The sequence below is a fragment of the Branchiostoma lanceolatum genome, chromosome 4 (assembly GCF_035083965.1).
Source record: "Branchiostoma lanceolatum isolate klBraLanc5 chromosome 4, klBraLanc5.hap2, whole genome shotgun sequence".
Classification (NCBI taxonomy): domain Eukaryota; kingdom Metazoa; phylum Chordata; class Leptocardii; order Amphioxiformes; family Branchiostomatidae; genus Branchiostoma; species Branchiostoma lanceolatum.
Window position 1 is genome coordinate 2,874,582 of NC_089725.1, and position 23,307 is coordinate 2,897,888.

At 41.5% G+C, this 23,307-nt stretch overlaps 1 protein-coding gene across 1 annotated transcript in view; it reads left to right on the forward strand.

Annotated features, from left to right (window-relative positions):
• The window catches only part of LOC136432233 (E3 ubiquitin-protein ligase UBR2-like), a 141,016-nt gene that overhangs the window by 106,239 nt on the left and 11,470 nt on the right, over positions 1–23,307 (forward strand). Inside the window, exons 38-48 of the mRNA XM_066423300.1 lie at positions 5,328–5,492; positions 5,844–5,959; positions 6,499–6,607; positions 12,497–12,563; positions 13,101–13,133; positions 15,520–15,607; positions 16,230–16,285; positions 16,776–16,872; positions 17,329–17,396; positions 17,796–17,955; positions 18,589–18,667. Of these exons, the coding sequence (XP_066279397.1) occupies positions 5,328–5,492; positions 5,844–5,959; positions 6,499–6,607; positions 12,497–12,563; positions 13,101–13,133; positions 15,520–15,607; positions 16,230–16,285; positions 16,776–16,872; positions 17,329–17,396; positions 17,796–17,955; positions 18,589–18,667 (1,038 nt within the window). The remainder of the gene's footprint in view (positions 1–5,327; positions 5,493–5,843; positions 5,960–6,498; positions 6,608–12,496; positions 12,564–13,100; positions 13,134–15,519; positions 15,608–16,229; positions 16,286–16,775; positions 16,873–17,328; positions 17,397–17,795; positions 17,956–18,588; positions 18,668–23,307) is intronic.

Below are 23,307 nucleotides of genomic sequence, written 5' to 3' on the forward strand. Positions count from 1 at the left end.
ACGGTAGCCGTCGGGCCGGCCGTAAGGAGCGCGATTTAGTCGGGCTACATCCACCCCCGGTTTATAAGAACCGTCATCGGCCAGGTTAATTACCTTACGTACAATTTCGATATACATATAAAATAGATTACTACTATATACACACTAAAATACATACTGGAATAGACAATATATATCCGTTGTATAAATAAGTTCAAGTCAGTCTGGGAATATTCTTACTGGCGTCAGATTTTGTTTGGTTGTAGTAGCGGTTGTAGCAGCGCAATATTGGCTGCACATGGTGTCTCTGCTGCAGATCTGGTTCCCTCCCGTTCCCTTCTTCCTGTCGACGGCGCTTGTTGTGTGACTCCCCTCGGTCTCGACGTTACGGACGCACGGTCGTCTATTCCGGCTTCTGCTAGTGATGCAGCTCGTCTCACCGGCATCCAGTAGAAGATCTCGATCGGCCGACTTCACCCCTCTGTGTGGGGTGTGGCGGGACATCACACAGGTGGCAGGAACATCTCGTCGTCATCACTTTCGTCTCGTGTGGTCCGCCTGTGCAGGTATAAAGTGGGAACACAGTCGGTGGAGCCCTGGCGACCTCAGCGGTTTGATCTGATTTCTAACCAAAAACATGGCAGGCATATTTTACATGGTCATTATTCTTAGGATCCCTAACTACATGTATGAGATACATACATTGTAGGTAACCAAGGGCATTTCCTATATAATGTCCTTGAGTTAACAAACTGTTTTCAAATAGGCTATGGCAGCCATCCTATCCCTACAAATATTCCAGTCTGCAAATCCCGTCAAATTATGAAATCTTCAAAACTCTTTCGACACTTCGATACTATTCCACAATTACCCCAATACATTTTCCATCGTCGTTGTGCGGCTGTATGTGTTCTACGTGGACTAAGTCGCCATTTGGATGGTCGTCATAGTACAGCATTTATGTTGTTGCATCCTTAAAGAAAAAACACAAATAACGAACAATTGATATTGCAATACTCTTCTTTTGCCTTTCTTGCCAATACATACCAACCAGAAAACACAGTAGAATTTGTAGAAATTGGTCTAGTAGGTTGAGTACTTAAGGAAGGGGGCGAACGAACTGTCAGCGATTAAGTATAACATCGTCATAACTTTAAAAAAACATAAGTAAGTAAAAACATCAACAAAAACGTGTCACACAGTGAATAACGGAATTCACTGAACTGCATTTAGAGCAGAAATGATCCCGGCTGTGTATCGTGCTCAGAGGTGTGAAATGATTAACAACACAGTGTACAGTGGGGATGCACAGTACGGCAGACCAAGGAGGTTTAAAATCAAAACCTCCTTGGACAGACGAAGATATAAACAAACGACACACGGTCAAACAAGCTGTCAAGGATTAGGTGTAACATATAATACCTCATCATAGATAGAAACACAACAGAACAAAACACGGCCTCAATGTGTGAATTCTGACTTGCGCAGTGGGCTTAGTGTCGAATTCCAACTATAGGGGGAGAGAAGGATGGTCATTGGTCAGATTTGGTGTGAACCTTGTTGCTATGCGGGTCCAAAACAAGAGACCATACTATATGAACCACACATGTTGAAAGTATGTCTACGTAGCTACCTAGCATTAAGAGGTCCCTGTTTTTTAAGAGCCTTCAAAGAAATGCCATTCATATAACAACCGCTAAATAACTATGGGCTAGAGAAACCAAAGGATCACAGGATACTTCGGGCACTTAACTTACTTTGATACAAGATCAGAATACACACATTGATATATACACAAAGTAGTTACATTCCTCACAACTGATTCCTCTGAAGGGAATTTGGCGCACTGTACTCAAATTATACAAGATCAAAATATGCATTGATATTTGCTTCAGCAAAGAAGTGACGCCAAGAAGTTCACAGCACTTCAGGACTTGTTATTTCTAAGTCACACCGGAAAACACGATATCAAAACGCACATATATTCCTACCAAAGCAAAAGAGTTACTCTCTAGCACATTTACAGGTAAACATGTCTGAGTTTAGCTCTCTCGTAAGGTCAGATCATGACAGATGGGCTCCGTACATGTACCTGCAACAGATGAGTGAAGGCGGACAGTCTATTTTCCGTTCCCACGCACAGAGACGGCTTGATGACAACACTGCCACAAGGTGTGAAGTCTGACTTGCGCAGTGGGCTTGGCGTCGAGAAGGACGGTCATTGGTCAGATTTGGTGTGAACCTTGTTGCGATGCATGCCCAAAACAAGAAACAATACTATATGAACCACACATGTTGAAAGTATGTCTTTACTTATGTAGCTACCTAGCGTTAAGAGGTCCCTGTTCTTAAGAGCCCTCAAACAGGTGCCGTTCATATAACAAATGCTAAATAACTATGGGCTAGGGGAACTAAAGGATCACAGGATACCTGTCGCCGAATTCCAACGTGTCACCCAGTGAAAGAATTATAAGACGATATTTCGTCATCACTGCATAATACTACTATATAAACAAACAGAACACTGTCAAAACAGACATTACACTTGTCCGTAAACAGGCTAAACTGCATGTAGGAAGCTGGTAAGAATGAGCACTAATATTTGTGCCCGTGGAAACAATCGGCGAATTGAAGCGACACGGGTTGATATGGGTAGATTGGTTTTAACATGTGTTATTTTATCCTCGAGAAATTCTCCATGGAGGGACAAAAAGCTGTTGTGAAAGTAACAAGGCACCGAGAGGTCATGCATTTGAGCTGTTTTGACTCGCCGCCAGACAAATATGAAAGCTGGGAATGACTTGGATGAAGAAGGCAAAGAAATATTTAGCAATAAAAACAATAATGTAAGAAAGAACGACTCACCGCAAGGAATAGTGGGGGGTGCTGGAATCAGGTGGCCGGAGAGTCGAATCAAGGTTGGACACTAGTCTCTACCAGACTAACTACGTCGGCTATGGGGAGAATATTTGCCAAGGTTTCACTTGCAGGTTCCGGTAAGATGGCAGATTGGACCCTCTAGCATACTATTCACTGAGTCTCTATTTGGCCAATTTCTACTATTTTACCAGCCATCCGTGGGGCCTGGTAGAGGCTAGTTTAACACGGGAACTCTTGAAGCTGTCAGGTTGGGACATGGGAAATGTATCGAAGTCTAGGCTGGCTTGGCAGGGCTCGAAATTAACCATGTCCCTATGTCCCAGGGCCACTAAAATTTAGGCCGGGACAACTGAAAAATCACTTTGGGACATTTTGGGGACAGTAGAAAAATAATCCAGTGGTCCCTGTACATCTGCAGTACTATCAATACCATACAGACATACATTTTATTCTTCCAAGAAAGAAAGAATATTTGGTTTGTCTTTGTTGTTGTTGTCTAATAAAAAAAATGACAAGACATTAGTTTGAATTTGAGTTGATTTCAATTTACAATTAGCTTACACACAATACTGTACTGTACTCTGAGCTTTATTGTTGTTGTAATACATACTTCCTGAGAATAGGGTTGGGACGGTCCCTCCTCATTTCGGGACAATTGAAATTTATTTTCGGGACAATGCTGGGACAGTAGGGAAAAAAGTTAATTTCGAGGCCTGGCTTGGGGTAAGACCAGAAGAGGATTTGTTACCATCCCAGCATTCCTCAATACACATCCAGCAATACACATCCACAGATGGCTGACTGTGGGCAAGAAGTATATAGACCTGTCATGTTCCTTTTGATATTGCAGCAACCGGTACAATTTGATCATTAGATTTTCTTCTCTTGAACATTCAAAAATCCTCTGGGGCTTTCATTGAAGTCATGGATCTTACTTCTGGCCGACACCCTCATTGATGGAGACATCTACAGCCGCAAGTCTAGAAGTTTGTCTAGATTTCATTGTTGACTTCAGGCCAGTGAAATGTTGGTTCGGCTAATGCCCTGTAGATTTCTGGGCAAATAAAGTTTTTGATTAATTATAAGTCTGATTGTTAGCATTTGGGGATACGGTGTACATCTAAGTAATTAGCGACGAGCCCAGGAAGGGTCAGTTAATAATGACTTATTTGTTTGCAAGAACCTAGTGTGATTTTACCAGCCTGACAGCCTTTTGGTCTGCCTCTCTCTCGCATTTCTCATTGATTACACAAATCAGGTCCTCCTTTGCATAAGTCATATCAGTTGAATTTACAATTTTTTTTTCTACCAAATAACACAAATTGTTCAAAGTATGAAAGTATAATCATTGCAAAGAGGGCTATGTAGAATTCCCTCAAAAGTTGTAAAAGCCCCCATACCCCTTCCCTATACCCTCCATGGGGTGTGGGGGAAATATCTTGTTTTTGCTGGCTTGTTCTTTTTCTTTCTTCCTCTGACCATAAACTAGGTAGATGTAGGGTGGTAGATTTATTAATGCAGAAAATTAGTAGTATTTTCCTTAACGGTAAATGCTTTGGATGTCATATTGGAGGTGTCGGTAGCGTTATAAAAGTTAAATACGGCGGAATGTATTTTATGCTAATGAGGACCTCATTTGCATAATTTATGCAGAAACTTCATATTTCCCTTACAGTAAATGCTAAGGATATCATATTGGAGGTGTAGGTACATGTAGCTTTAGGAAAGGTGAATGCAACTGATTTTTGGGGTTATTCTAATTAGGACCATATTTCTTTTGTGGTTACCGGTAGGGATTTCCATTTGGAGATATATGCAGCTTAAGAAAAGGTGAATTTAAGGAAATGTTTGTTATGCTTATAAGGACCTCATTTGCATAATTCATGCAGAAACTTTCTGGTAAATGGTAGGGACTTTATATTGGACATATAAATAGCTTGAATAAACAACAATGATGTCTCATACTTACTTTTAATAATGGGAAGAAAATATCCTACTCTTGTTATAAATGCGGTGAGTTCTTTTATGTGTTCAAAGTATGGCACTCCTCCAACATGTAATATCAGGGGGGTCTACAGTAACAGTTGTTTCTTCAATCAGTATAGAAAGCTAACCACTTAAGCCCCTGTCACACATTGAAGACCTTCCCATGACTTTGCTCCCAACCAATCCCCAACCAAGGTCGGCACTGGGTTGGGAGTAGCCTGGAATCCATCCTGTTGTAGCTCCAGTTCGCTCCTCTGTCCACACCCAAGCAGAATATGACTTTCCTGACTTTTATTTTTCAAAATCCATAGTTGGCTGGTGCTGACAACTTTTAAAGACTAGTTAGCAACCTCCCCAATCAACTCCCAACCACAGATGACCCTGCTCACGACTAACTCCCAGCCAAGGTCTGAAGGTCATGGTTGGGTATGTGTGACAGGGCCTTTACCTGAATCTTCCTTCTGATTACTATTTCTCTTTAGGTTTTATGAAGCTATAGTTGCCAAGGAACAGAGGAGAGCCCTGCGGTTCCGCCACATTCTGAGCTATGAAGTGGACCGAGGGGAGTTTCTGTGTCCGCTCTGTGAAACCCTCAGCAACACTGTCATCCCAATCCTTCCCCCTTCTACCACCATACAGCCTGACAGGTAGGTTTGATGGAGCTTATGCAATCCGCCCCTGTTAAGTCAAGCTGTCTTAAATGTTTGTGTAATCTAGTGCTGTAAACCTTGAAACATCGCAAAGACATCTCCTTCTCTTGCTTCTAGTGCACCCCACTATGATATCAACCACGTCAATGCCAGTCGCTCTGTGGTCCATAACCATGTAAATCCTCATAGTCATAGGCAAAATGCTGTGTTCTGTTACCATTATAGACAGATGGAAGGAAGGGTGGTTATAACTGAGATCAGGGGAAAGACGAATCATAGGGTGAGATATTGTTAATATGTAGAAAATATTGCAGTATCAACAACATGCCCTTCTGTCAATTTTCCTAGTGTGTCTGTGGATATCAGCTTGAGCTTCAGCGATTGGCTGGATGGGCTGAAGAAGACAGTGGAAGCTAGTCAACGAGCCATGATGAAGGAAGAGGAGGACAAGATGGAGTCTTCAGGTCGGTATATACTTAACTGCTTATCCTCATGTCATGAGTGATTTTATTTATCTATTTATCTATTACAGCCTTTGCACATTTATAGCGTGTGTAGTCTAGTGGTTATCGACTCGTTACCTCTCTGGACCAAAAAATTGGGAGTTCGAATCCCAGCTGTTATCGCTCACCTGAAATGCTTGCTACAGGAAAGGGTTGCAGTCTTTAGTAGGTCTAACACTGTCAGACTGGACTGTAAGGTTTCATCAACTCACACCTGGATGGACTCCTACTCTTTTCAATATGTGCAGTGTAATCTTAGTGTGGTATGATCAGTGTGATCTTATGGTGCTTGAGGTGTGGCTCTCCTCAAACTTTACGTAACATTTGAGAGAACCTCCTTAACCGAAGCTAGGTACTAATTGTCACCTGTGTCGGGTAGGGAAATACATGTAGGTGTAAAGATTTGAACCCAGAACCTTTAGGTTCAAAGTCAACAACCCTAACCACAAGACCCCCTTGCCACCTTGTATATGTTGATAATTTCTGACCTCTGCCCACAGATGACTTGCCTGTGCTGTCCCCCTGCCCCCTACCCAGCATCACCAAAAACATGGCGGAGATGGCTGCACAGGGCTTCCAGCAACTGTTCGAATACATGACAGAAACTGGGTGAGTAACACATGTCGGATCACACTGTAAACCTAGAAAATGTTCTTTATTCTAGAAAATGTTCTTCAAGTTGAAAGTTCATTTTCACGGCAGCAGCTGCCAAACCATCAGTACAGAAAAACGTAAGGTTGTGTACCGTGGGAACTATGTTGAAGTGTATTTATTATCTCCATGAAAAATGGAGATATTGTTTTGGGTGTGTCTGTTTGTTTGTTTGTCTGTCTGTTTGTTTGTCTGTTTGTGTTTCCGGACTACTGTAGTCAGCATAACTCAAGAACCTCTTGATGGATTATGATGATATTTGGTATGTGGGCAGGTGTTGTGAAGCCGAAATTCAAGGTCGATTTTGGGCCCCCTGGTATGTGACCTTGGTACTGCAGCAGAACAATTTTTGTATCTTTTGACCTGGACGTGCTATGGTCTTGATTTTTGGGTGGCAGATAGCTTGTGATGTAATAAAGAAGTGGTGTAGGTTTGGGCCCCCTAGCAGCTTCCTCTGGAACTGCAGGGGCGTTTTTGTGAAAATCTTCTAAGGAGACTAACTGAACAAAGGAACAACGGATTTCCATGATATTTAGTATGCAGGTAGCTTAGATAGAGATATACACAATGAAGTGCAAATTATGCTAATTGGGACTTAATTTGCATAGCTAATGAGGAAAATCTATATTTGCAGTGTTCTCCATAATCAGACTCAAATACATGTAACGTATGTAGTTTATGGAAAGTGGATCATCAACAGATACCAATTATGCAAATAAATTCCTAATTTGCATAATTAATGCAAAACACCTTAATTCATGTAATTGGAAAATTATAGGACTGTCAATATGATACTTAGCATGCAGGTAGCTTAGACAGAGATATACATAATGAAGTGCAAATTATGCTAATTATGTTTAGCCATAAGTATGGCTAAACATATTGTTTTCTCTCATGTTTCTTCTTCTTCTTCTTCTTCTTCTTCTTCTCCTCCTGTCAAATCTTCAAATCGATTCATCTCTGTCATTTTTTGACCAAATGACCTGAAATTTGGTACAGAGGTAATGTAGGCAAAAACCAATGTGCGTTCTTTTCCTTGTTTTGATATTGACCTTGAAAGTGATTTTATTGAGGTTTTTAGGCTATTTTTAGCATATCTTGGCCTCCTGCGCCCTGGTATTTCAACCGAATGACCTGAAATTTGCTGTATATGTGGCTTGAACAAATATCTAAAGGACTACATTCCCATTTATGGCATACATATATTCAAAACGATTTATTTTGGGCTTTCTTGACAATATTTGCCACTTCTGTCACTTTCGATACTACATATGACCTACAGGTCATTGACCCCGAGTGCCTTGCACCTGGCCAAGCTGGAAGTTTGCTTACGAGGAGGAAAGACCGGACATAAACATTTAACGTGATTATCGGGAAAACACCATGTTCCCTTAAACTCAGTGGTTAAATTGCAGTTTAGGAAATTTTATAACAGAAAACAAGTTAAATCAATGATTTTGTGAATGTTTATTCTAGCATTAGTTATTCCAGATATTTTTAAACTCCAAATTCTTCAACACAACACGGGAGATCGTTTCTCCTCAGACTGGCGCGACGTAGCGTCCACCACCAGGCCTTCCTACATGTCCTACGTACGGGCGTATGGATCGTGGAATTCGGCAAAAAAGGAATGATTAGGCCAGTAGAGTCAGTCCCCGGTAAGGTCAATGATTCGCCCCTTTGCGCTAGCTTGTAACGTTAAATGAATGTACCCTCTGGTGGCCAAACTTCACTGACAAACTTTCTCCCTATTATCATCATGAGCTTGCGTTAGTCTGGTACTAGTGACTATTATGTGCCGGGAATGTTTATCTATCGCACGCCTTGGAAGGAAGTTCAACCATGATAAATGGTCGGCCGTTGCGAAAATTTGGAATCCCATGCTGTTGATTTTCGTGATTGAATCTGTAAGAAAATATATTTTCATGTCGTTCATGTTTTTGGGACGGACGCCGGGACGGGGTGAATTTTTTCTATCATTTTCGTCCCGTTAGTAATGCAAATCGAATCGTGTTGCACAAGAGGCAAAACACTAAAAACGTGGGTCTTGTGGAGTGTTTTGGAGCGGGAAAATGCCGGATATTAGCGGTGCCGAACAGTGTACATCGTCGCGCGCGGGTGACGCTCCGTCAAAACAAATCCGCTGGTGGTCTAGCGCGGCCACCGAAAATAGGCAGAAACACACAGGAGGACTTAGCACCTTCGTTTATGAGGGCAATTGTGAAAATCTTTTGTTACAAATTGTTCGAACATTGAAACATTTGGATAGATGGTTTGAAACTGTTCTAAATAAAGAGATTTTTGTGTAGTTAAGTTCGAAATGTTTCCAACGTATGTGAAATAAGTTCAAACATGTTATAAGTTTCAATTCTAATTGTTTGAACACTTTTAATTAGAACTATTGTGACTTAGACATTCTTTTAATCAAAATAGTTCAAACATATTACAAATATTATATTAAAACCCTCTCGGTGACTTTGAATTGACTCAAATATGTTGTTTTTGGTCATTTCCTTCGTCTCCTGTCAAATCTTCATATGTATACTATGGAAAACTTCATTCTTCCCAGGGGTTGATCTTTTTTAATTCAATTTTGAACTGGGTTGATTATGCGCAAGAGTGTAATTTTCAGCGGATATTTTTCGACTGGTTTACATGGAAATGGCACGGAATATCCCATTCTTGCAAGGGGAGATTCTTTAATTATTTCTTTCAATTTTGAGCTGGAATGATTATGAAAAAGTCCATTTTTTAGCAGAAGTGTATTTGTTAATCAATTAGTGGATATGGTTGTGGACTGGTCCATATTGTGTTGAGGTGCTACTGGAAGACTCAATTTTGGACTGGGGTGATTCATTTTTTTAGTGCAAGTATTTTAGAATGGTCCATTGTTATTTTGGGAGAGTCCATTTTTTGCATGGCGAGGAGTATGGCTAAACATGCTGTATTTGCTCGCAAATGTTGCCTTTCTAGTTGTGATTATGTTTGCATAGCTAATGAGGAACATCTATATTTGTAGTGTTTTCCATTATCAGACTCAAATACATGTAACATGTAGTTTATGGTTCCGGGTCGGAGTTCAATTGTGACCGGGGGTTGGGTCATGACCCGGTAATCTGCCGGATGTGCGTGGTCGTCACCCTGATTTCTGCCCGAGATTGCTTGGTGATGGTTTAAGCTGTGCATGAATATTTTGAATCTTCTGAAAAGCCCGTGAGTTGTAGTATTTTTGGGCGCGGTGCAGTTGGTTCGCTATCGAAGCCTTTTTTGTATTAGTCCGCGGCAACGGTGATGCGGTTTTCTCGCCTGATGACCCAAATAGCATCGTTTTTAATGCATTTTCACCGAATTTGCGTCATCGGAGATTGCGAAAAAGTTATCACATGACTTTTTTATTTTTTTCATTTTTCAGAGACACCATTTACTAAGCTTTCTCAGCATATATGCCGTGACCCCAGGAAAACTCGTTTTTTCCGAGCAGGTTCGATCAAAAAAGTGTTAAAAAAATGATAATTTTCGGGTGCCAAATTTACATTTTACTATGGTTTCTACCCAAAATAAAGGGACAACGGACAAAACCGATAAATACATCGGAAAACAGCAGAAAACCGCTTTTCGACCATGTGATTACATTTTCCGTCCTACTTTTCTCTGCGGAATTGTAGCCCGTCGACCTGAGGGTGTCGGCCTACATACGAAATCGCAAAAAAACTCCGGTCCGAGACCTTAAAAGGACGGCAGCGGCTACGTCGATGACGTCATAGACGACCTTATTTCGACGCATTCGAAAGCTTTTATCATATTCTGTAAGTTTGTTTGGAAAAAAAAACGAAGTTTGCCCTTTTTTCTCTTTTAAATTCGATATATCCATGGACAGGTGCTTGGCGCCCCCCTCCCCCATGTGCCCCCCCCCCCCCCCCCAACCTCCAATACGGCCATCTCTAATCATTTCTGGCCGCCAAACCGTTTTTAAAAGGAATTCACTGACTACGTCATTTGATGGAAGCCCATGTCCAAACTTGACATTCGGTATGATTTTCGCGATGCCCCGCCTTGATGATGACTTAAATGGGTGAATTAAGCTAAAATCTAAGTGCTTTAAGCCTTCTTAAGGCGAGACTTGGTTTTCTGACTTTTGGTTCGTCGCTCCTTAACGTCGCGATCTTTTCTTCTTTTGATGGTGTGAAGTGATAGCCTACTAGGCGCGCTACACATCTCGGCCGCACTTATTTAAACTGCCCACTTCCAGCTCTGATGATCTGCTCCATGTTGCGCTTTGGACTGTGTCAGAATGCATTCTTTTACACATTTGGGGAGCATTGTGCTGCTTAAGGGGCCTTTACGGCGAAATAGTGAAGAGTTTGATGTCGGACGCGTTTGATTCGGAATGTGCAACCTGTGGTCTACCAGTCTATACCAAAATTTGACATATTCTTCGTTTCAGTTAAAAGCTACGAACTTAAAACGCGACCCCCTGCTGTTTTCCTCGAGAACCATGACGTCACTGCGTGACGTCACCGACGCCAACTCTTAAAGAGGCTTTTCTGCCAATATGCAGCACCGAAACGACGGAAAGTCCGCATAATTTCCAAGCCAAGGGCATGAGCAGGCTCTCCATCCCGTTTTACCTGTTTTTTGAAAAGCGATGTCCTGAAAAATGATGTTTTTATCCATTTCCCTACTGTAACGTTGTTAAGGCCTGTACGTTGGCAAGATAGCCTCAAAACACAGTGTTTTTCACATGACTTTTAACCCCTGCTGCGGGAAAAGTAATCATCGCAGATAAGCCAAATTTGGATATATGGTAGATATAACTTTTCTGAAAATTTTGAACAAATTTTAAGAAACAATATGTTTCTTAAGGTTCCGGGTCGGAGTTCAATTGTGACCGGGGGTTGGGTCATGACCCGGTAATCTGCCGGATGTGCGTGGTCGTCACCCTGATTTCTGCCCGAGATTGCTTGGTGATGGTTTAAGCTGTGCATGAATATTTTGAATCTTCTGAAAAGCCCGTGAGTTGTAGTATTTTTGGGCGCGGTGCAGTTGGTTCGCTATCGAAGCCTTTTTTGTATTAGTCCGCGGCAACGGTGATGCGGTTTTCTCGCCTGATGACCCAAATAGCATCGTTTTTAATGCATTTTCACCGAATTTGCGTCATCGGAGATTGCGAAAAAGTTATCACATGACTTTTTTATTTTTTTCATTTTTCAGAGACACCATTTACTAAGCTTTCTCAGCATATATGCCGTGACCCCAGGAAAACTCGTTTTTTCCGAGCAGGTTCGATCAAAAAAGTGTAAAAAAATGATAATTTTCGGGTGCCAAATTTACATTTTACTATGGTTTCTACCCAAAATAAAGGGACAACGGACAAAACCGATAAATACATCGGAAAACAGCAGAAAACCGCTTTTCGACCATGTGATTACATTTTCCGTCCTACTTTTCTCTGCGGAATTGTAGCCCGTCGACCTGAGGGTGTCGGCCTACATACGAAATCGCAAAAAAACTCCGGTCCGAGACCTTATGGAAAGTGGAGCATCAACAGAAACCAATTATGCAAATAAATTCCTAATTTGCATAATTAATGCAAAACACCTTAATTCATGTAATTGGAAAATTATAGGACTGTCAATATTGCAACATGTGTAAGTTACATAAAGGTCTTTATGACCAAGCATATATTATGCAAATGTGTAAGTCATTTGCATGAATAGAATTGTTCATGGAGATATGAGGTCGTGGAACTCTTTTTTCCTTTGTAATGGAAGAGACACGACAATCAGGCATTGACTAACAGATCACACATTGTCTCTTGATATGAAGTCTTTGTGATGTTCTTTGCAGTGCTCAAGCCCCTTACTCTGACAGTGTGAAGGAAATGATGAAGCTTTTCTCCAGAGCAACCTACACGGTAACACTTATTTCTTGTGTAATTAGGAGTATGTTGTGTTTGAAGGCAAAGCAGCCCTAATGTATGATAATTGAGCTATTGCCAGTTGTTGTTTGGCTTTGAAAATTGTGATGCCAACTACTTTGATTTACTACTTTAAGACTTGGCCCCTGTGGTAGATTGCGTTATCCTAGAATGTTCTCTTTAGCATGTCTTAACCCAACCCATCATTTAGCCAAGATTTGCAGCTGGGAAAGTATGTCATGGGCTGTGGAATTTACACTAATCCTAATGGACAAGGTTACACTTCTGTGCACTACAACAACTGCTTGCATCACAGGGGGTGATAATTTTCCACCAACATTGGAACGCATTTGATTGTGTACGAGTACGCACTGATGCAAATTCAGTTCATCACCCACTGTGACGCAAGTAGTTTTATGTTGGCCACAAATGTGTAAACCCCGCGATAGATTGATTTCAACTCACCACCCAATGCCAGTATGATTGTCGGATGTTTCACCATGCCATTGTTGTGTGCTTCTTCTTCTAAAACAGAACATGCTGCATGACCCGCCCCTTCCTACCAAGGCAAGTGATTCAGCTGCCACATACAATGTACTCTGCTTACCTGATCGTTGCTAGCTATACTTCCGAAGACTGACTCTGTTGGGTCTGCAGCATGTTAAGCTTAACCCTCATACACCCCAAGTGTTTGGACCCCAGACATATATTTTGAAGTGCCATTTGAACATTTTTGATCGGAAAAAAATTCCTTCTGTGGCTTTGTCAGTATACATGGTCTATAACCTCTCCTAATTTTGTTACGGAGGTTGGCACAATGATGTGGAAAGTATACAGAAAAGTTTTTGTTGAGTCCAAGTGGCGTCCTAGCAAAATGTGCATTTTTCAAAACATAGAATTTTGTTGTTGTCCTCTATATGTATTCTTTGGAGCATAAGTACTTCAATAGTATGCAGGTTGTTGTCATTTTGCTTTGTAGAAAAGTAAGGGGCAAAATTATAGGTGATCAAGTTAGTGCAAAATATGGTCCTTCAATCTGATCTTTTTACATTAATTATGATAATGAGCAGGATTATCAAAATATCCCTCTTATATTGACAAAGCAATGTATGTAACGTTGGGTAACATAAATTCGCGGGGTACTTAAATTCGGGATTTTTCGAAAACGGCGTATTTAGGGATATGTGCTAGATGCAAAATCAGTTATAACGCCAGCAATGCAAGCAGATAGACTAACGTATTCAGAACACTGGCTGAAAAGCTTCGATAACCATGCATTAGAAGTTGGCGACGTCAAAAACTCTCCGTCCCTTATTGACAGAGTCTGGGGGCTTCGTGGGAGAAGTACACAACATGGTTGTCGGCTGGTTTATAAGAAAAATGTCACATCCGCTTCCTGCTAAACACAATTATTTACAAGACAACTTATTACAATCTCTTTTGCTAACCTGCAACTGGATTCTAAGTGTGATTAATCATCAAAACTCCTCTCTGTTGCTACAACCTACGGCACGTGTATTTTCCCGCCGCCATATTGTTAACCAGAATCGTGTTGTCAAGCAGACGACAAAGGTTTGTGAGGAACACTTTTTTGTCTAAATGCTGCGTGTGATAGTGGACTGAGGAAGATATTTTCCTCAAAGTTTGCTCCTAACACAACAAGGAACACATGGACATAGTAGTATTACCATTGCTACGGCATCCAGCTAACTTTCCATTAATAATGTAACGTTACACGTTGCCCGATGATGACGATGGGCCGACTTTGAGTGAAGTTCTACCGACTCAACACACGGGTTGTTCCCGTAGGCCTGATGTGTGCGGTACGGCCGTTTTTTCGTGTATTGTTTTTACTTGGACACGTCTATATCCATAGCACTCTCCTCAAGCCAAGGATGGAACGAATAGCTGCTGTTTAAAATGTGATTAGCGGTAAGATATTCAAGACGAATCTTCTCTCCCGAATTAATGTGCCCCCCTGTCCGACAGCACCGTAATTGTGCGTGCGGCGCACGGTAGTTTCAAGTTGAAATATTATGGTGCCAGCACGACTAGAGACAAAATCTACCATATATATGATTAGTGCAAAGATAGTACATGATACTGACAGAATAATAGAAAAAAAGGATGGTTTATTGTTCTGCTAGATTGATTTCAGTCAACCATTATCGGAAAAATCCCGAATTTAGGTTACCCAACGTTACAATGATCACAGAAAAAATGTTTAAAAAAAGATATTACAGAACAAAACGTAATGGGGTCTGTTTGACCCGTTCGGTCATTTTAGTCACAAAAATGTTGGGGTGTATGATGGTTAAGCGACCTCCTGACCTTCTCTAGACCCTGGTTGGGAGTTAGTCATGAGCAAGGCCATCTATGGTTTGGAGTTGATCAGTGAGGTTGCCTACCAGTTTTTAGAAGTTGTCTGTGCCAGCCGACTATAAAGTTTGAAAAACCAAAGTCATATTCTGCTTGCATGTGATCAGAGGAACAAATTGGAGCTAGAATAAGATTTCAGGCTACTCCTAGCCCAGCGCGGACCTTGGTTGGGGAGTGGTTGGGAGCAAAGTCCTGAATGTTTGACAGGTGCTTTACATTGTACTTGTGTACTAGTAGAAACACAGGCTTGGCTCTGGAGCTGCCTTGTCTAGTTCTATCCTGCAGTAATTACCAGCACATAATGCAGTTAAGGACTGTAACAATACTGACTTGCTTGGCTGATATTGTATTGAAAAAAAAACAGTTGAGAGAAATTGTAGTATTAATCCCTACGTATTTTCACTGTTTAAAGAAAAATGATTTCTGTACTGTATTTCACTGCTGAAAGAACTTTGATGGTGGATACAACTGGAAAGGGCAGCTACATGTTATCCCACCAAAGGTATCTCAACCTAAAGTTTTTTTAGGTCACCTGCAAGTTTTTCTGAACAGTTTTTATGTCTCTGTTCCACAGTTTGGTCTGGGGCTGGATCCCAATGATGATGATGACAGGGTTCCCATCACAGCATGGGGAACATGTGCCTACACCATACGAACACTAGGTACACATCAGAAACTCTTCTTCATCTTTGAAATGGCGTTGGCTGCATTCTGTGCAATGATAACATGCTTTTTTACTCTACTGTAATTTACAGTCTGTAAATCACGGGATAACAAAGTTATTTGTAATTACAACCAAAGAGTTTATACACAAGAAAACTGGTCCTCAAACAACTGGATAGATTTTGGATACGGTTAGACGTTTCAGGTAGTATCCACTACCTTTCATCTATGACTGGATGAGATTTGTAGATTACCAGTATTCAAACCAAAAACTATTAATTGATATGCAAATGAGGTGAAGTTGACACTGCTGCAGTGTGACTAACGCAGATCAGATCAGAAAAATGGGTCAGATAATCTAACTCCAGTCATGAACCGTATACAGTACATGTAAACTCATGTCATGTTTGGGACCGCATTCTTCACACTGCGGGGGGCAACGTTAACAGTGCAAATAAAAAGTAGAACCAGTCAATATTGCCACGAAGAAGGTGACAGACAGGTCACTGAAACATCGGATGAGTATTAACTCTTTGGTTGTGTGAAGAAGTTTTGTTTTTCATGGATTATTATGGTCATTTGTTGTAAACACGCTGTTTTTTCGGTGTGTTTTTTTTTCAGAATGGCTGCTTCGGGATCAAGGCAAACCTCTCTTTGGTTCCCTTTCCTCCAGACAGGTAAATAAGTGACATGTAACTGTAGTTACTGTAGTTAGTGTAAATTTTTTAATGTTCGCCATGGTTTCATGTTCTGGGTAATCTCTCCACTTCAAATTTATGACACTGTGAATATACATTTCCGGTGTATCACTGTGGTACTATAGAGTTGTTTCAACTGCAAATACCTAGTGAGGATGACCCTACTGTATGTACCTGTGGCAACTAGTTCCACTCTAAGATAGGTCTTGGAAAAACACTTTTTTAAGCACATCAATCCTGGGTTGATAACTCTGGCACTTGAAGGCATAACTATTTCTTGTTCTTTTCTGATACTACATGTAATTACTAACTTGGAACTTGTTTTGTCCACAAGTTTATACATAATGCATAATGTAGGCATTTTTCTTCTGTCATATTTCTTTTCGTTGCATTAGTAACTTCACTTGTTTCACTCTTTCTATTGTGCTTGTTATGTTCTGTATACTCAGTGATGTTCTGTATTGTACAGGCTGACTGTATAACAGCTCTAGTGAGGGTGGTGACTGTCAGTGGAAGTCTCTCCGATCCACAGACTATCAGCAAGAGTGCGCTGAGGCTGTTGTCAGGTACTGTACAATACATTTCTTACAAAAGAACACAGTGTACTGTTGACTACAATTTATCTCAAGTATACATTGTATGAGAGGTTGCCGGAAATTTTTTAGAATTAAAAAAAATTGCAAATGTAAAAACGGCACAAATATGGGCACAAGATCGTGCAAATCACTGCAAATCTCTTTTTGATGAATTGTAATCATAATGATTGTACATTAGTTTTTGATTCAGTGGCAACACTGCAATTTCCAGTAAAGTTATCTTGTCTCTAATCCTAAGCCGAAACGGAGAATGTGACTTTCCGGACGCAGCCATTTTGCTTGTAGAGGCCAAATGTTTTACCTGTGTACCGCATGTTAGTGTGACCGCAATGGAAAATTGGCCAAGTTGGCGCAATTTCCTCACGCAATTTGGTACAGTCCAGTGAGATACCTGCTTAATCATTACTTCAATATGGCCTGTTTCAGCATTACTGCCCCAAGAGCCTATGAAGAACGTCCCCTGTATACTGGACGTGGACATGTTCTTCACACTGGTAGGTAACTGCAGACTCACAATAGACCCATCCTAACTGTCAGTCACAAGTAGTACAAACTGTAGTTAGGCCAATGATAGCATGGCAGTTAGCGGTTCGACCAATGAGAGTAAGTGGCTTCATGTCTGTTAAATTTTTGCATTATGACAGAGGTAAGGCTATCAGATTGGTCAATTGTCCATTCCTTAGTCTATCAATTCCATCTGCATCATGACTATATTATACAGTATTTCTTCTTTACAAATTTTGCAAATCTTACAGTTTGCTTTAGCTCATTGACATTATGCTGTTGACTAGTTCTATGTTGTTTGTAGTTTTGTTGACAGGTGCATTCAGTTTTCATTAATATATGATGCCTCAAACAAACAAACAAACAAACAAAACATTTTGTGCTTGCAGGTGTTCCTGCACGTGACCTTCCCCAGCCTGTACTGTGATGAGAACACTGCTGCAGGTGGCACCATAAGGGGCTTAGCTCTGAACGACAAACACCTGCTGCACCTGATCACAGCTACTCACCTGGTCCAGATCCTGCTGGCGGCAAATTTCAGCTCTGCAGGTGAGATAGACGAAGTTTTACAGATTTCTTGCTTTCTTCATCGTTGTGAATTTATCGCTACTGTAATTCTGTCCAATTTGTTTTGTCGATACAGTATTCATTTTTCCTGCCAGCCTGTGGGACCAACTTTGTACCCAGGCCAAGCCAACCTTCCCATCCTGCCAGTGTGTGGACACACCATCTTCCACCTCACATCCTGTCACTCTACAATGCTCAAATAACAATGGACACACACCAATTACACTAACAAACAAACACCCTGACCAAAAACAATACCTACGTTTTCAGCTCGAGTTTGCTCCTCTGATCACATCCAAGCAGAATGTGACTTTGATTTTCAAAATTTACAGTCTTGGCAGAAGCAAACTACATTTAAAGACTTGTAGGCAACCTCGCCGACCAACTGCCAAGCACAGGTGACCTTGCACATGACCAACTCCCAACCATGGTCTGGAGAAGGTTGGGGAGGCCATACTCCTGCCTCACATCCTGTCTTTCTACAACATTTAGATAACAAGAGACACACACCAACACAAACAAATGCATGGACAAAAAACAGTACGGTGTTTTATGTATCAAAGAAGTTATGTTAATGAGATTCTGAAGGTATATCTCTATCCTTATTTTGTCTAGATGCCCCAATGGACACAGAGGAGACAGCTGAAGGCAGTGCCTGGGTGAAACTGTTTATGGCTGTCAGGAAAGAGGCAGGGTCAGTACAAAATTGTCTATAGCGATTGGACAGCAGTGTGAAAGCTAGCAATTTCATTGGGAGACAGTAATCACTTTGAGGATGTAAAAATGCAGCTAATGGACTGTACTGACTATGGTGTTGCATCAGGGCTCTAGCCAGCGCCAGTTTTGCCGTTTCTTCAATCTACAATTTACGGAACTTTGCTGCGTGCTACGGAAAAAATTCAAAACCAATCTGCAAACCTTGACGGACAAAAAGGAGAAAAGATATAGACAGGGCTTGAACTTTTGCAAAGATCTCCGGAAAAGAAGCGGAAGTTTGAGGCAAAGTCGATTCAGGCCATTTCTATCTCCCGCCGGCGACAGGTGACAACCCCAAGGTGGCTTTATAGCAGACAAACGGAGGCGCGGTGGTTGCCAGTGGTTCGTGGGCCGAGAGAAAATCAGCGTCGTGCGCTCCCCACTACAATTCTGGCCAGTCGCATCTGGCTGACGTTTTTTGTGTTGTTTTCCCCAGTTCACCGCCAGTTATAGCCACACAAAAAAAAACTTCCGAAATACTCCGGTAGTTACCAGGCTTTCCGTATTTTTTGGTTAAGGGGGCACCCCCTAGTTTATTTTGGGTCTCAATTCGAGTTTGCACACCCCCAAGTCTATTGACCGTCTCTTCCAGGAAATACTTTTGAACCAAAACAACTGTGAATGGGAATGAAGGATATCTCTCTAGCTACAAGAAAACCCAAGTTTCGGTTTCTTCAACCTTTGTAATTTTAGTACATATAAGAGGGAAAAAGTATTTTTCCGTCAAAAATGAGGCGCAAAATTTGGCATTTTCCCGTGGAACTAAACACATCACACAATTTTTTGACACAAAAATTACTGTTAGTGTTAGAAAGAGAAAACTCCAAGGTATAATCAAGCCCATTATAAAGAAAATCCTACCACTGTGATTTTCACAATAACCCGACGCGCGAGTTAATGCAACACAGCCAAAAGAACGCAACAATGGTCAGTCTGGGTCAAAGGGGCAGTTTACCTTCAATGCGTATGGATATCCGGAAGTAAGGCTCGGATCGAAACGCAATTTCCACCCAAAACACACCAATTCATACGCTTTTCAGCCATGTTAGTATTTACTGTCAGTTCGAAGCACATTTTGAGAAATCTGAACCCAGACCCTCGGAACCCTTTCATCCCTTTTTTGTCGCGGACTACCATGGACCACTGTCGCGGAAGAACTGGTGCGTGCACCGTTAATATATGCAAATCATAATTGATATCATATATGACTTTAACAAGGTATCCCCTATCAGCATGCGAAGTTTGACTTGTTTGCGACTTTTCGTTCTTGAGTTACAGGTGGTTGAAAGTTGCCGTTTCGGAATGCTGATTTTGCCCTTCTGGGCCTTGGTACCATTCAAGGCGCATAATAGCAATTACATCACAATGGTAGCTCCCACTTGAAGATAATTTTGTCCGTGAATTCACGCTGAATGAACAAGTCTTGCCGTTGAAAGGAATATCAGTGGGGCACACTTGCGATAGAGTAGACTTTTCTTCTATTTCTGACCGGAATAGACGCTACATACCGCCTAGAACGTAGTTGACTTCATGACGTCACAATGACTTTCACTAGCCTATCTTTTCAAGTGAGAACGGTGCCGTTTTAAGTTCCGTACTTCTATGGCTAGCAGTTAAAATTCTTATTTTTGGTGTTAACCGATAGAGAATAGAGCTAGCCTACTTGCCCAAGTGTTTCCGCGGCCCAGATTCATTTTGTTTTGTAGAAAAACGCAGTTAAATGAGTTACCTTTGGTTAGGGTGGGGGTCTGAGCTGCACTTCTGACAGCTATGAAGGCATAACAGGGCATCTGCTGAGAAAAGGCTGTACAGATTGGTGTCGGTCTCGGTGCGATAAATAAGCCTAGGGATGTACCTTCTGATTTGTATGACTTTTTTGCCTGAATGTTGTAAACTAGCGCGACAGCGAACTTGACACTGGATTGGGCAGGAAAGTACGAGAATGATGTCATCAGGGCCTTTTTTCATTGAAAAACGTCTCCTACTTGACGAAGAAGCCACTATTAAACGTAAATATGCAATATTCCAGTGCCCCAGTGGTAGGGCAATGTAAAAAACGATATTTGGGTAAATGTTACGTCATTGATGTTCAGCATACGCACTTTGAAGTCTGTATGGCCGTGTTCGAGGGGGGGGGCATGGGGAGGGGGACAAATCAGCTCATTATATGACATCGTATAATCATATCAAAACTCTTGAAATCAGAATCTTTTTCGCTACGGTTGGGTCGGGGGACACACTCTTATGGGGAAAATGCAATTTGTTGGCTTTCTTTGCTGCAATTTTTTCCAGTAGATCTCCTTTAAAGGGGGCACCCCCTAGTTTATTTTGGGTCTCAATTCAAGTTTGCACACCCCCAAGTCTAGCGACCGTCTCTTCCAGGAAATACTTCTGAGCCAAAACAACTGTGAATGGGAATGAAGGATATCTCTCTAGCTACAAGAAAACCCGAGTTTCGGTTTCTTCAACCTTTGTAATTTTAGTACATATAAGAGGGAAAAAGTATTTTTCCGTCAAAAATGAGGCGCAAAATTTGGCATTTTCCCGTGGAACTAAACACATCACACAATTTTTTGACACAAAAATGACTGTTAGTGTTAGAAAGAGAAAACTCCAAGGTATAATCAAGCCCATTATAAAGAAAATCCTACCACTGTAATTTTCACAATAACCCGACGGGCGAGGTAATGCAATACGGCCAAAAGAACGCAACAAAGGTCAATCTGGGTCAAAGGGGCAGTTTACCTTCAACGCGTATGGATATCCGGAAGTAAGGCTCGGATCGAAACGCAATTTCCATCCAAAACACACCAATTCATACGCTTTTCAGCCATGTTAGTATTTACTGTCAGTTCGAAGCACATTTTGAGAAATCTGAACTCAAACCCAGACCCTCGGAACCCTTTCGTCCCTTTTTTGTCGCGGACTACCATGGACCACTGTCGCGGAAGAACTGGTGCGTGCACCGTTAACATTGTTAAAGTTTTAGGCCGAGTTACACACACTTTCTTCCCGCGAAAACTGGTGTTGATACCACAGAATCTGATACTATCAACCAATAACAGCGTTCGTTCACGCCGCGTCTCGGAAAATGGACCAATGACATACAAGGCTCGCAGTTCACGAGATGTTACCTGAAGTGCGAATCCGCAAGGTTTTATCGGAAATTGATATTTGGTGCGACGATGGGGCTGTTCAAAGGCTTGAATCGACGAATTTTGATCAAATCAAGTGGAAGTTACCGGAGAAATCGATCATGGAAAACATGGAAGGTACACATTGAACATTAGGGCGTTCTGTCTAAAGTAGGGTGTCTCATTTCCTATCATATTTATTACAAACAGGACCGGTGTTGAAAATGTTTTATTTCTGCCGACTTGTATATTTGTCAAATAAATGATAAAGTTTTGTGGTGCTAGATTTCATTTATTTGCCGATTGTATACAACGAAGGCCCAAGTAATTTTTCACCAAAAGAGATGGCATTATCATAGCTTTGTCTACTAGCAAAACTTGCCCCTCAAAATGCTGGAAATAGCGTTTCAGAGGGTCTAGATTTCAAAATTTCCCGCGGGAGAATACCCCCGGACCCCCCTAGAATTGTCGCGCCTACGGCGCTATGCCTAGCGCCATCGGCGCTCCATATGTTAGGTTTATACAACAAATTTGGACTTGCGGAATTAAATTTCACGCTGGCTAGAGCCCTGTGTTGCATGCCATCATGATATGTTCCAGTATTTCTGCTTAAGCAGCAGTATTTTGATTGGTGTCTACTTCTTCATATCATACTGTTAACCAATGTGTTGCATTTATTACCTTCGCCAAGAAGGTTATGTTTTACTGAGCGTGATCTGTGTGTCTGTTAGTGAACACGATAAATCGAGAATGCCTAGATGGATTGTCTTAAAATAATAATGGTTTTTATTGGTCAGAAATTACCCGCAATGGTAGCCTTTCTAGTGCTGAATTGATGCTGGGTTTACAGGTTTCACATAATACACAACATACTAGTAGTATACATATTTTATCCACACTGGCATTTTGTGGAACTGTCGCAAGGGTCTGGGCGGCTGCCATTCGACGCCACCAGGTGACTTCAATACCACCTTCCCAACCAAAGTCAAGTAGCCATTTACACCAGGGTGGAGTGAGGAAAGTCGTGTAAAGTGTATTTCCCAAGGGCACAAGATCAGTGACATGACAGGATTCGAACCCGGGACCACTTGGTTCTGAGCCGAACGCTCTGCCGTTGCGCCACACGACCCCACATATTTAGTATGTCTGTTGGTATGTATGAAAAACTCAAATGGCTTAGATTTGGGGCCACCTAATTTGCACAATTAATGAGAAAAGTTTAAAAATCTGCTGTATTGCATGATAAATACTCCCGTACAAGTGGCATAATGACTCCCATACAAGTGGCACCACCTAACATGCTGTCAGTTGCCAAACTGGGGCAAGTATTCCCCTGCTGGAAGGCCTGTCCCAAGGGACCCTACAGCTGGTGGTCATAACTTAAAGGGATATAATGTTACAACCAAACCTGTATTCAATTTGTTTTTGATATGTGGATAGGTTA